This window comes from Rhincodon typus, chromosome 1, assembly GCF_021869965.1.
Source record: "Rhincodon typus isolate 14 chromosome 1, sRhiTyp1.1, whole genome shotgun sequence".
NCBI lineage: Eukaryota > Metazoa > Chordata > Chondrichthyes > Orectolobiformes > Rhincodontidae > Rhincodon > Rhincodon typus.
Window position 1 is genome coordinate 33,671,012 of NC_063332.1, and position 14,588 is coordinate 33,685,599.

Below are 14,588 nucleotides of genomic sequence, written 5' to 3' on the forward strand. Positions count from 1 at the left end.
ATGATGGCATGAATTAAGTTGACAGTCACTCAATCTATCTCTGGGCAACCTGTTCAACCAGGTTTCATTAAAGAGCTTTTGTTCAGTTCATTTACCTCAAAAAAAAAGGCAGACATTGCCATAACAGGAAGAATAAGCATTAATCAAACAACTTCCAGGTTCTGGTGCAAGAGAATTAAAATCATGCAGACTGACAAGAATCAAATGACACAATTGTAAACGTTTGAGGGTAAAGGTCAATGCTTATGGATAATCAACATTTCTCAGCATGCTTATTTTGTAGGAGAAACCTTCACCTGATAGATAAAACTCTCTTTTCATCTTTTGATTGCATTAACAGTATGAATTGTGTATTTAAGAGTGTTGTGTCATTCCAAATTAGCTTGCAGTTGAACAGAGGTTTCCAGGATCACAATTCCAGCAGAAACCCAACAACTGATCCGAAAATGCTTCTCTCTTATTGACTTGGTATGGAGAGCTCTGCAACATGTCAGCTCCACACATTTAGGCCGCACAAGGGGTTATAACTATATTCACCACACAGTGGCGCTTTCCTTCCCACTGGCTACTAAAGTGGCTGAATTCTGTTAGGCAAGGAATGTAAACAGTGCTCCTCTCAGCTGAATTTTCTTCAGCAAATGACTGGTCACAACTTTCCTAATTTGTAAGATGAAAGACTTGCATTGCTTTGGAATCTCTCATCTTCTCAGGGCAGCTCAAAATGGTTGAACAACTAACAAAGTGTCTTCGAAGTAAAGTCAATGTTGTCTTGTAGAAAGCCTGCATGTTTAAGAGAAGCAACAAAGGTTGGAGCATACGGAGTCAGGGACTAGGTGACCAAGTGGACTTTTGTATGGTTACAATGCAAGAAATACAGTAGGAACTCAGAGACATCTCTCAGACTGGCACAGGGTTGGAAGTGGTTCCCTGCAGCAATTCATGCTAAGACCACTGATATTCACTATATATAATGTATGTATAAGCACCAGCACAGCTTAGTTGGTGGCACACAAACTTCTAAATCAAGATTCTGGATTCAAGTTTCACTCCAGGATTCTTGGTGCAATGCTGAGAGTAGAGTCATCTTTTGGCCGAGACATTCAACTAAGGCCGTTGACCTGCTCGCCGAGCTGGCTTGTTTTCGTTCAGACGTTTCATCACCATGCTACGTAACGTTATCAGTGAGGCCTCCGGACAGTATAAATTCCAAGCGGAGTAGAACAACATCGCTTCATCGGAGGCCTCACTGATGATGTCACCTAGCATGGTGACAAAACGTCTGAACAAAAACAAGCCCAGCTCGGCGAGCAAATCAACAACCTCACCCACAACCTGAGCTACAGATCTTCGTTAAAACCTTCAGGCCCTCTCTACTTGGGTAGCTGTAAAAAAAATTTTGTGGCAATATTTGAAAGAACAGCAGGGGAGTTATTCCCCGTTTTCTGACAAACATTTATTTCTCGAGCAACCGCACAAGAAAAATCTTGATTATCACGTTGCTATTTGCAGGAGTTTGCTGAGTTTAAATTAGATGCTGCTTTACTTACATCACAACAATGACGACACTTCAAAAAAATACTTCACTGGTTATAGAGGACTCTGAGGCATTGGTGATTGTATAAAGTTCTATATAAACCCAAGTGCTTTTGAATATATAAATTGAGTCAGAATCAGGAATTAAAGGCACGGTGCTAATACTTGCAGATGCTATCTAATTGCATGCACATGTGTATATATTTGCACATACATAGTATTCATACATGTATTTAATATTTATTTATAAGGGGAATCACTTATTCATGTATAGAGTCATAGAGATACACAGCATGGAAACAGACCCTTCAGGCCAACTTGTCCATGCCGACCAGATATCCTAAATTAATCAAGTCCCATTTGCCAACATTTGGCCCATATCTGTCTAAACCCTTCCTATTCATGAACCAATCCAGATGCCTTTTAAATGACGTAATTGTACCAGCCTCCACCACTTCCTCTGGCAGCACATGTTTCTCTGTTGCATGTTTTATGTCAAAATAAATAACAAGTAGTGCAGATCATTTTTGTCTTCAATTTTGTCATAACGTAAATGACAATGTTGAACAGGCTTTTCAGAAATCAGGTCCCTCTATAATCTACCATTAAAATTGGAGTTTGCTTTTGCATTTATATTCTAGTCCTCAAGTTTTGTTCAAATATCCAAAGCTGCTGGTTTGCTCCTGTTTACTGATATGCTTTTGTTTACTGGTACTGTGCCCCTTCACATGGCTTCTTGCATCACCATCTTAGTAAGTGCGTCATAGCCGAGTTAACCTGTCCTCATTCATCAATTACATGCACACTTGTTCAGCAGCAGGAACTAAAGTTATTTAAAATAATATAAATGATTAAGGCATTAAAATGCTGCTGCAGTATCTCAAAGAATATATTGAATCTTTTCCTGCAGCTATATGCAGTTGGATGGGTATGAAAGTGTTTGGATTTCCAAAGAATATCCAATCTCTCAACAGAAAATTGAAATGGAAACACAGAAGGTTTCACCTCAAAGTTAAACCATAGTTTCCCAAATCAAAAACTCAATCATCAAACAGACTGTAGCTTTGGCCTGTTAATCTCCAAGCCTAAGTAAAACATTGGCCCATTGTATAAGGAGTAAATAATGACCCTGGGAAGAATTGCGGGGAGTGATTTCAAAGTTGTCAGTCATGCAATATCAAAGTGTATCTGTGGCATTTAGAAATCAATGTGAGACATTCTGCAATATACACTAAGGGTGGACATTTTTTTTAAAGTAATGAAAATAAAACACATTTAGGCTGGATATGGTAGAACTATTGATGAGTTATATTTTTATTCTATCATGTACTTTCTAATTTTACTGCCCAGTAGATCGATAAATCACAAGAGTGAGTCTCGGATACAATTATTCAAACACAAATTATCGCTCAATGGTGAGCAGCCACGTGTAGCCTTTCAGAAATCTTTTAAAGGTTTGCTCAATTTCCAATTCAGGTGAAAAGCTATCCTAGATATTCTCTCACTAGTTGGAAGACTGCCATTTAACTCTCAGTTTTCAGTCACAGCTCTTTATTCCTTTCTTGCTGTCTCCTTTGCTAACAGCACTGGCCTATGGTAAGGTGTAGCTCCATATGGCTTTCAGTATCTAACGCAGTAAACAGTTGTTAGCATGGGCAATAATCGTGTGTAATAATTCTCGTCAAAGGATTACCACATGACCTAGCAAACATATTTCTTTTCTCACCTCCCCCTAAGAAGTGTGTAGTGATCAAGAGGAGAGCTTGTTACTGGTTTTCTCCTTCTCTAGCCAAGAATCACTGTGACCAAGCATTCTATCCCAAAACATTGTCACAACTGAGATCAGCTAAATCAGCTGATCAGAAATCATTGCTCAGATTCTTCAGGACTGTGGGTCTTAGAGAGTCTATTTTACGCACAAAGAACACAAACAGACTTCACTACATCTGGTCTTCATTGGGTCCTGCAGCCAGAATTGGAATTTCAATTGTAGCCTCCACCCATTTGAGAGACTAAGCCATTTGCAGAAGGTAGAGGGAGGAAACAAACAAGTTAAAATCCGGCTGCTGCAGCAAACAAAAATGAACGCAGTACTTTTGGGTGTACTATAATTAATTTTGACAGGACTTACCTTTGAACGCATTCCTCTTCTCATGGCAGTCAAATGGAGCTGGAAAAAAGTGGGAAAAAAAAAAGATTTGTTTAACTGCACCTCACTTCAATAACTAGAAACAGAAGCCCAAAATGAATAAAATTAATTATGTCACAATGGCATGCAATGAGCAGGATAGTGGCCATGGATGTATATGGATAGGAATTCTGAATTCATAGCCCTCAGGCTAATTTAAATTCACCTGAATCTGATAATTAACAATGGATCAACATAGCAATGGTTAATATTAAAACGAGCAGTAAAATATTTTTCTCTCTCCAGCTTCTGTTTGTGGGTAGCAGAATCAAGACATAACACCACAAACACTTTGTCTGTGTCTTCTACACCTTGGCACATCTTCAGTACACATACCTTAAGATCATTTGTTGACGATATTATATTTTACTGTGGAAAACTGAGAGGGCAAGTGCTGGTAAGCACTAGGTGAAAGAGGGTGATCGAGAGAGGAGAGTTAATCAGAAGGGAGAAATCAGGAAAAAGGAGTCAAAGGAAGAGCATATCAGGACAGGGTCAATAGGGACAGAAACATACTGGTTGCAGAAGTAAGGGAAGGAATGGGTCAAGGGGAGGATCAGGGACCAGGGAGGCGCGTGGGAGATTAAAAGGAGAAAGACTAAATTGGGGGTGGGGGTTGTTGGGTGACAAGAAGGAGTTGGTATGGGCTGGTAACAGGGACAGAGTTATGGGAATAGTTCAAAAACCAGACCTAACTAGAGGTGGCTAATCCAGAGGTGAGTGATGGGTAAGACTACAGGTGAGACAATGAGAGGAGGCGGCTAATCAGGGTGATGGGCAGCAAAGGAAGATCACAAGAAGAGTTGGAGATGGGGAGTTTGAATGGTTCTTCAAGGACTGTTGGGTTGCCTGAAAACAGACCATTGCCTTGTTTTGAACACAGCTGACAACTCTATATCAATGAGGCATGAGGCCATTTATTTACATATACAAAATTGGAGAATTAGGTGTCTGTTTCAAATTCTAAAAACACATGTTATTCTATCAAAACATAATCACTAATGTGCAATCCTTTGTGTTCTGAGTGGAGCAACTATGTTTCAGATCTGGAGACTACATAAAGGAATATTACATGTTATGCCTGGCCTTAAATAAAATGAAAATGGTCGTCCCAAGATAAAGTTAACACAGTGAATCAACATGAAATCCCTCTTCTCCTCACTACATGAAAATTGTTGATTTTTCTCTGGACAATCATAAGATTTGGCAGTTGGAACTTAGTTGGGTTTACAGTAGACGTCTATCAGTATTTAATTTTAGACAGAGATTGTAGTCAACAATTTTGCTGTCAGTTCGATTTTGCATAAAACAAACCCAAATTCGATGGGAACCTACAAACTGGTGGCCAGAGGAAAAAAAGTCTCGCGAGGATTGATAGGCAATTCTCAAGATATTTTTCAGCCATCAGCAAGAGGTCTCCCAAAGGAATAAGTACAATTGATTTCACAGAAGTCAAAAGACGAAAACAAAAAGCAAATATATTTTGTGCACACCACGATCACGCACAATCCTAACATCGCAATGCCAGTTTTCATGGCATGGAAACAGGGTGGATCAAAAATAAAACACAGAAAAAACAGATTAATTCCACCTTTAAAAATGTACACATTTTCTTAAAAGAATGGCACTCCTATTATTTGATAAAGTTGATGGTTAGATCTTTTATATCAATTTGACTTTTCTCTACATTTAAATTCTCTTCCATTCTCCCCTTGTCCCACTCCAAAGGTCGCACGAACAGAGGAAGAAAACTGAAATCAGGACTCTCCAACAATAATAATTATATTAAAAAAATCAGATACCACTAATGGCCAAACAAAGTAACAAAGTGAGAAAGGAGTACAAGTTATGCGAAATTGACCTCCATTACCACCATATTTCATTTTTAATTACAAAAGTAAAAATATCAAGAAACACATCGATAAATATAATAGTCTGAAATGATGCCAAGTTATATGCCAACAATTTAACTCTGAGCACAGAATATCCTCAGCAGTTTACAAACATTCACACCCCCAGTCACAGAATATTTTAAGACAAAGCAGAACAGTTAGATAATGATCTATATACATGGAAGCTTTTAAGTCATGCATCTTTGCCATGTTAATTCAAGTCTCATTTTATTATCTTCTACTTTAAATAACTCTTCCCCAGTATCGTGAACTCCTTACCTGCCTCAGTTTCCTGCTCTTGCTGCAATATTTTAAAGCCTAAGCTTTGTGTCACTTGAAAAATGTTTGATTTACTGCATCTTCTGTCCTATCCTTTTTGACCTTGAAAATATCCTTGCAGGCACTTCAACTTTGTTTCTCAATAAGAGTTTTTTTTTAAAGTCGCGCTGTTTTGTAAAAAAGAAATCAAGTTTTCCTTGGTGCAAAAATGCTGTTCCCCGTCTGCAACAGCTTAATATCTCAAAGTTCCACCAACATCAACGTTAAATCGACATTAAACTGTAAACTTCCTTCTGCTTCACTGTGAAACAGGCGTGCAGTTTATATTATAAATCACGGTGTCATTACAAACAAATCACAACCAGGCATGGTGCATACTTAAAAAGTCTTCTCACTTCCCTTTTATGAAAATGTTAGCTTTTGGGGAAGTTACGATTTCACTGAAATAATCTGAAAAACTGCCATAATAAAATAACTTCTGTGATGCTCTATCACTGTGATCACCGAATCCTTGTTTAAAAGCTTTACAAAGTAGTGTTACTCCTGTGGTTGGAACCCTTCATAACTGACATCTTGTTGTTATGCAGTCGACTAAAAAGGCTACTAAATTACATAATTATTGCTGTTAGCTTTGCACCAATATAAACTGCACTGTGTAATGGATGGGTCATGTAACAGAAGCATACTTATAACGTCCAGCCCACTACAGGCAGTAATTTCATGTAACTTGCTATTTACTCCTGATGTTGAAAGAACTTAGAAACAGGAGTAAGTCCATTCAGCCCCTTAACTTGTTCTGTCACTCAGATAGCCTTAAATCTATTTAGCTCCCTTTACTCCATATTCTTTGGCACTCTTGCCTAATAAAAATCTATGGATCTTTATTTTAAAAATCTCAATTTTTATCCAACACTCACATATTTTTGGGGACATAGTTTGCTCTGCACAATTTACTCTCAAGTGATATAGCACTAATTCTCTTGGTCTGTATTTCTACATCAGAGGAAATACTTTCCTTGTACTTATGCTTTTGAACTCCTTTATCAATTTTAACACCTCTAAACACAAGGGAATAAAAGCCTGATTTGTGAATTCATTCCTAATAATTCCATCCTTTAAGTGACAGAATCAACTGAGTGAATTTACACTGTATCACCAAACATTCCTACCCCTAGTCAATTTATTGTTTCCATAATTTCTACTTTGGAAAATTTTCTTCATTGAAGAGTAGACAGCCTGTGTAATTCATTGCCCCTGAAAGCTTGTTTCAAGCCAAAACTTTGAACATTTTCAAGACGGATTAAGATAGAGTTCTTAGGGCTAAAAGGGATCAAAAAGGTACAGGGAGAAAACAGAAACGGGGTATGGAGTTGAATGATCATATTGAATGGCAGAGTAGATTCGAAGGGCTAAATTACCTACTCCTATATTTATACTAGGTTTGTAACTGCGGGCTAGGTTTTGATGATTTATTTTCATGGAAATTTAGATCAATCTTCCATATACACTAGATGTTTACAATTAAGAAAATATTCAGATTTTGCCTTCCCAGATCCAAAGGAGATTTCATACTGACGCCACACCAGATTTTGATTATCAAGACTGTGCTTCCTTTTTAAAATGCAAACATCACATGTAGGCTCATTGGCCAGGCCAGCATTTATAGTCTATTCCTAGATGCCTTTGAGAATGTGGTAGTGAGCTGCCTTCTTGAACCACCTTAAGTTCATTTGATTTAGGTACACGCAGAATCCTGTTAGGACGAAAGTTCCAGGATTCTGACTGAGGAACGGTGAAGGAACAGAACTTGCAGGTGATGGTGTTCTCATATATCTGTTGCCCTTCTCCTTCTAGACTGGTGACCTGTCTCAGGAATTGGTGGACTTTCGTAGTGCATCTTGTAGATGGTACACACTGCCGCTGACTGGTGGTGGTAGAGGGAGTGGACGTTTGTGGATGTGGTGTCAGTCAAGTAGGCTGCTTTGTCCTGGATGGTGTCTAGCTTCTTGAGTGTGACAAACTCATTCCAACAATATCCCTGCTTCCATCCACACAACATACTGGGCCGTCAAACTTAGTCAAACTTGGATATACAACTCCCTATGCTTTCCATGTTTATTAATGATTTGGCTAAAGACACAAGATCCCTGTTTTCTTCTGTCTCTTACATCCCAAGAAGATACCATCACTTCAGCTCCTTTAGTGCAAAGCCAAATTTATAAAGTATTGCTAGTCTGCTGTGAAAATATAGATTTTAATGCCACTAGCAGAGGTTTGAGAGTTTGTACAATGCTGTTTTGCAATCAATTATAAATTCATCTTTCATGAATAGAGCTCTTTAGAACAGGAAAATAAATGTTTTGAGGTAGCAGGAATACTCGTATTATCCTCAGTTTTATTAAATATTCTAGAAAATTCAAATACACGAACTGTTCAAAACTGTAATGATTGATTGTTTTAATCAAAGACTGAATTCCGTCTCTACAATCATGGTTAGTACATCTACACATATGTATCACTATACAAATATTGACAATATGATAGCAGTTGCAGAGCTGTCAACACGGGGTCGGGGGGTGGGAGGTGGTGTTAAAACCTACAGTTTATAAAGACAGTTCAACATATAAAGGAATTGCTTTTATTTTAATGAGCGGCATATAGCCAAAGAGATCATAAGATTTTTTTCCTTAATAAAGGAGAGATCATCACCCCCTAACAAATTGACAATATTGGTCAGAGATTTATATAATCAAGACTGTTCAAGCATGCCAATATGAAAACAAGTTGAAACAATCTTTACAGTTGGGGTTTTTAATTACTACATCAAATACTTTCATCTGAAGAAAAACGAAGCATGCACTTTTAGTCATTAAACTTGGAAAACTATGGATGAGACCACAGAAAACAACTAGTAAATTAGGCACATAAAATTAATTTCTTTCCACTGTAACAAACATTCACAAGTTCCCAAATAAAGCCCAGCATGTAATTCAATTTCAAAGTCTAGTTGACAGACATTTATTTTGTTCGGGTCTGTATTCTTTTCTTCCTTATGTTATATCAAATAATCTTGAACATTTCTAGGGTGGAACGGGAAAATTTTGGTGCTGATAATTCCCCAGAACAGGCAGCTTCTTGGAATTTCAGCACAAAAAAATGTGTTAGAGTGTAGATCATATACCTAAGTTTTACAAGTCTAAACTATCCACTTGCAGAGTTTCCAGAAGTGAGGAAGATGCAAGCAACCAACCCATTCCTAGGAGGTGGAGGTGGAGGTGGAAATTTAGATTGGTTATTGAAGCTGGCAGTCTCGGATTTGACCTGCTTTGCAGGTTGTATTGCGGTCAGCCTGTTTTCCCAGAGCTCAGGAAACCCAGCAGCTGAAATGAACGGAGGCCAACTTTGATGTACAAGTGCCCTCACAGTGCTGTGAGCAGCACGTGCTAGAAGCAGCAGAGTACTTCCCCTGGTCCTCCAAGCTCCCCTCACCACTCGCCCTCTGCCGACATAACCTTTCCCAGTAACTACTCAGGTCAGGTAGATGCCAGGAGCTGCCCAACACAAAAGGCCTGTCAACAATGAGACACCTATAGAGATTTGAGAGCACAATCGTGCCATAATAGGCCTCTCACAGCAGGACTTCAGTGTTATCCAGATCCGAGAGTTGGAAACTGTGCACCAATCCTCCTTGAGCTAAAGCTCACCACATTGTACTCTCATTCTCAGTGAAGTATTCTGTGCAACCTTGAAGACTGAAAATGTTATCAAAGTAGGGTGGAAATTAAGGAGCAATTCTGAAGCATTTATTAGGAATGGTATCCACAGAAGGGAAGGAAGAACACTGGACTGAATGAGAAAAGACATTAATTTGGCAAAAAACTAAGTTGAAATTGGGACATCAAATCAAATTGTTAACAAGTCTCTATCTTGACTTCCCATTACGTCACAAAAATTTTAACATGAAATTTATAATAAAACATCTATATCTTTAGTCAGAGTAGCTGGAAAAATGCTGAAAGGCAAGCTGGCCTGCATATCCTCCCTCTCAGTCATTGGCCAGAAGTCTAAACACCAGTTTATTTGCACGAACCACCTGCAGCAGGCAGGATATTGTCAGCAATCCGCTCCCCAAAACCAACGACCCTTGCCTTGACCTCCAGAAACAGGATATACAGAAACAAGCTGCTGCAGGAACTGAAAGCCTTAGAGCAAGGGTCAGAGGCACGGCTGACTCACACACAGCACAAGCTATCTATCCTCAACACTCACGCTTACATTCCAAAGACATTTCCGACACAATGGAACGGCAATAAATTTTCTGTCTGCCAGCTTCTATGCCAAGTAAATCTGAAAGATCTAAATTTGTGGTTTTTGTAGCTTCTCCATAAATAAAATGATATATGCACTGCGAGTTTCTTTAAATCGTACTGCAAAGTTTAATAATGCTTGGATTCACAACTTCATGAAATTTCTCGAGAGTACTATTTAAAATCAAAATAAAAAGGCAGTAGGATCAGAGTTACATTTGTAAAACATAGAAGGTGGTCTTTCAACCCATCATGCTTTGTAATTCATGGTTATTCCATTGGTCCTACGGCCCTATTTGCACCTCATTGCTCTGTGAATTTTCCCTTTTGAAACATTTATCTAATGTTCTTTTGTAAGATGAGGAATTTACTTCTCCCATGTTTTTCAGACAGCGCATTTCAGATTATCATAACTGTCTTCTCATTTACCCCAAAATATTCTTTCCAACAATCTTAAATCTATGTCTTCTCATTTCAACCTTATTACCGCGGAAGCAGTTTCTCCTTGTTTATGCTTTCAAAATTGTTCATAATTTGCAACACACTAAGAAATATTCCCTTAAATTTTGTTCTAAGAACAATAAAAGCTTCTGTAATCTGTTAACAATGTTGGCATAACTCAAGCAAATCTTCATTGCACCCTCTCTAAGGCCTTGACATCCATCGTAAAGTCTTGCATCCATAATTATATACAATACTCTAGTTATGCTTAACTGAAGATTTATCTTTTGATTCTTTTCATAAAGGCCAACAATTCTAACAGCCTTATCAACTTGTCCTGCCATCTTCAAAGATATGCATATGCAAACTACACCCCACCCCAAGTCCCTGCCAGTTCTACATCCCCTTTAAAACTGTAAAATTTAGTTTATATTGCTCACCATCTGCTCTTTTCAACATGCACTGCATTACAATATAGAAAATGTTACTTTTTAAAACAAAAGAGATGATCCAAAAATATTAACTCCCAGTAAATTTTATCATGCTAATAACATCCAGATTTTCTTTTGCGTTCAAGAAAAAAAAGGAAGAAAATAAAGTCGCGAGATTATTTTCTGTTCTCTCTCCAAATCACATACTAACAAGTAGACTACTTAGCTACAAGCGCTGGCTGTTGTGGAAGATTCAGCTGAGGAATAAAAAGGAAAATCAACAAATCTGAATGGAACGTTTAACCCCCTTCTGCTCAGATGTATTTGTGGAGTTTTCAGTTTGGCCCATCAGTGTCCGAGGCCACTTCATTGTGACAGATCTAATTAGATTCCACCAAAATTGTATCAGTGAATTTGGTGAAGTTGGAAGATTAAAAAAATGTCTTCCTCCTTTTCAAGCATTCATTCTCTTTCTACTGGCTCTCAGACAATGATTTGTAGATTTTAGTACAAAAATACACATCGCAAACTATAAAGGCTTAGAAATGAGCTAAGTTCTTCTCCATATCGCATGTTGCGGAGCTTCAACTTCACATCTCTTTTTGGAGAATTTTTAATTTTCCTACTTGCCACATGGGGTGTGAAAATCATCGGACTGGATTTAACACAGCCTTTGTGACAGGGGACATGACAGCCAGGACAACTTAATCGCAGGAGAGGCTGAGTAAAAAAACTTCCCGGTGAAAGTTAGACAGTAGAAGGGGCCCATATGGGATTCCTAGCCACAGGATGACAATGAAGTTGATTAATGAGCCAAATGACACCCATGATGCCTCCTGCAATTTAGAGACGGCTCTTAGAACTAATTGGGGACTGCTGGTCTTTCCTGCATCATCTAAACGGTGCCCAGCAAGTACCATTGGCTCCCCACCTGGAAGACATGTCTGACCGAGGGACCTGGCACTATGAGGTGTTTATTCTGGAGGGGTGGGGGGATTGGCAGTGATAGACACCCTTCTGCTCATGCTTCTAGTACTTCCCAGGCAACACCTGTGATACCAATCATGCCATCCCTCACCTTCAGTTCCAGGGAAGACACAACAGTGGCATGAAGGGCTTTATGCTATCAGATCTCCTTCAGGAACTGATGTGAAGTCCCTGGATTGGTGGGTGAAATGTCGGTTGGCCTGACAGAGCCCCAGCTGGAGACGATTCAACCTACTGAACTGATGCTGGCTTTCCGCAGAACAATTCAATCTGTTTCATTTCCCCACAATATCACCATAGCGCCATGGATTTAATTCAAGTATCCACCCAATTTCCTTTGAAATCATTAAATGTCTGGATACAGAGGGATTGGCTTATGAAGACAGATTGAGTAAACTGGAGTTCAGAACATGCGAGATTCTTAAGGGGCATAACAGGGTAGATACAGAACTGTTGCTTCCCTCGTGAGATCAGTGGGACTAATCTCAGGGTAACGAATCACCCAGTTAGATCACAGATGAAGGAAATCTCTTCTCTCAGAGGGTAGTGAGTCTGTGGAATTCTTTACTGCAGAGGGCTGTAGAGGTTGGGTCATGAAGTATGGTCAAAGCCGAGATAGACAGATTCTTAATCAGATTCCAGGATTACAGGGAAAAATGGAGCTGAGGTTTGTCAAATCAGCCTCAGTCTCATTGAATAGCAGAGTAAGCTCAATGGATCAAATGGCCTACTTATGCTCATACATTTTATGAATTTCAGTCAGGGTCATAACCACTGAGTTCCAGGTCATTAACATTCACTACATGCAAAAGCATTACTCATATTCCTGTTGCATTTCTTTCTCAAAGTATAAGTCATGCCCCCTTGTCCTCATACCCTCAGCAAATGGGTACAGGTTTTCCTTGTCTAATTTCTGAAAACATGTCACAATTCATCAAATCTCACCTCTCTCTATTCTGTTCCAAAGAGAACACCAACTTCTGCAACCTAACCTTGTTGACAAAAATCATCAATCCTGAAACCATTCTGTTTAATCTCCTCTGCACCTTTTCAAAGATCATTATACACTTCCTAAAGTGTGATGACCAGAATAATAGAGTGGCGAAAGAGAAAATATAGCTGCATTATTTTTCTCCATGCGTGCGTATCACTAGCAAGACAACTATTTATTGCCAGAACTGACAAAACTTTTTGGACAGAGGAGAGTTCCAGCGTTATGACCCTGTGACAACAGAGGAAGGGAATATCTCTCTGGCAGGATGTTGTGTGACTTGGCAGAGAACTGACAGTTCTCCCAAGCTCCTGCTGTTTTCTTTACAAGGTCCAGACATCATGAATTCAGATGGTGCTGACAACCTGCTGCAGTGCATCTTGAAGGTGGTACACACTGCAATCATGGTACACCAATGATGGAAGGAATGAGTTTTAAGGTGGTGAGTGGCATGCAAATCAAGTAAGCTGAGTTGTCCAGAGGGCATCATGTTTCTCTCACGCTGTTGGAACTGCTCCCATCCAGATAGGCTAAGATGATTCCATCATGCTCCTGATTTGTGGCTTGTACAACTGAATTAAAAGAAAAGGGTTTCAGCAAGTTAAATGCTGCAGAAAATGTAGGCTCAAATCCCTTTTCAGGCTCTTGGTCAAAGGCAACTCCTAAGATGTTGTGGTTGAGGGATTCAACAATGATAATCCTTTTGAATGTCAAGGAAAAGTAGGTTAACTCTGTTTTTAAGAGATGGTTATCAATTGACATTTGTAAGGAATGACTATTACTTATCAACTATAAGCCCTGACTTATTACTGTGTGTAATCAAGGCCTTGCTTGGCCTGGGAAAGGCCCGTTTTGTTTTCTGAAGATTTGACTAAAGAGTGATAAATCACAACAATTCTCATCCAATTTCTGAGCAAGTTTAAACGTAAATGAAACAAGCATTATTTTTTAGGAAAGGAACTTCCATCTGTTTTCAAATACCAATGTTTATTATGGTGGCAAAAGTTATAAATGTTAGAATTGATAAAGTTCTTTCACTAATCCCTGTATTTCTACATTTAGAATCCTTCTCAAAACAGCATCACATCTTTCAAAACTACTTTGTTCAACAATGCACATGCTGTCATGCAAACAGAAGACAAACTAACTGAAATGATTATAGTGCGATTATTAAAGCTACTAACATCTATCAGTTCAGAAATATTTTGATATGTTTCAGTAATATATATTGCTTCATGGTGATATGACTTCATCTGTCTTATGAAGGAGATCTCAAATAGATGTCTTTAAAATCTGGACCTGGGTCAAGCAAGGCTGTGTATTGACTCTATACCATTTAGCCAACGGTGGCTATTCAATTTATCAGAGATCAAGTGCCCTCTGGATTCAGTATTCAATAACACAGAAGCAAAAGCAAAGTTGCTGGAAAAGCTCAGCAGGTCTGACAGTATCTGTGAAGGAAAGAACAGAGTTAACATTTTGGGTTCGGTGACCCTTCCTCAGAACCTTCAATAACACAGACACTTCATTCTCAGTTGC

At 38.8% G+C, this 14,588-nt stretch overlaps 1 protein-coding gene across 9 annotated transcripts in view; it reads right to left on the reverse strand.

The window, feature by feature from the left end:
- LOC109911130 (transcription factor 4) overlaps positions 1 to 14,588 on the reverse strand; it is a 551,558-nt gene that overhangs the window by 283,460 nt on the left and 253,510 nt on the right. For 8 of the 9 annotated variants that reach the window (XM_048596040.1, XM_048596052.1, XM_048596047.1 and 5 more), the window contains one exon: positions 3,665 to 3,703. In XM_048596040.1, the coding sequence (XP_048451997.1) occupies positions 3,665 to 3,703 (39 nt within the window). Of the gene's footprint in view, positions 1 to 3,664; positions 3,704 to 5,892; positions 6,132 to 14,588 lie in introns of those variants that run through there. The other variant, XM_048596078.1, reaches the window with a different exon arrangement.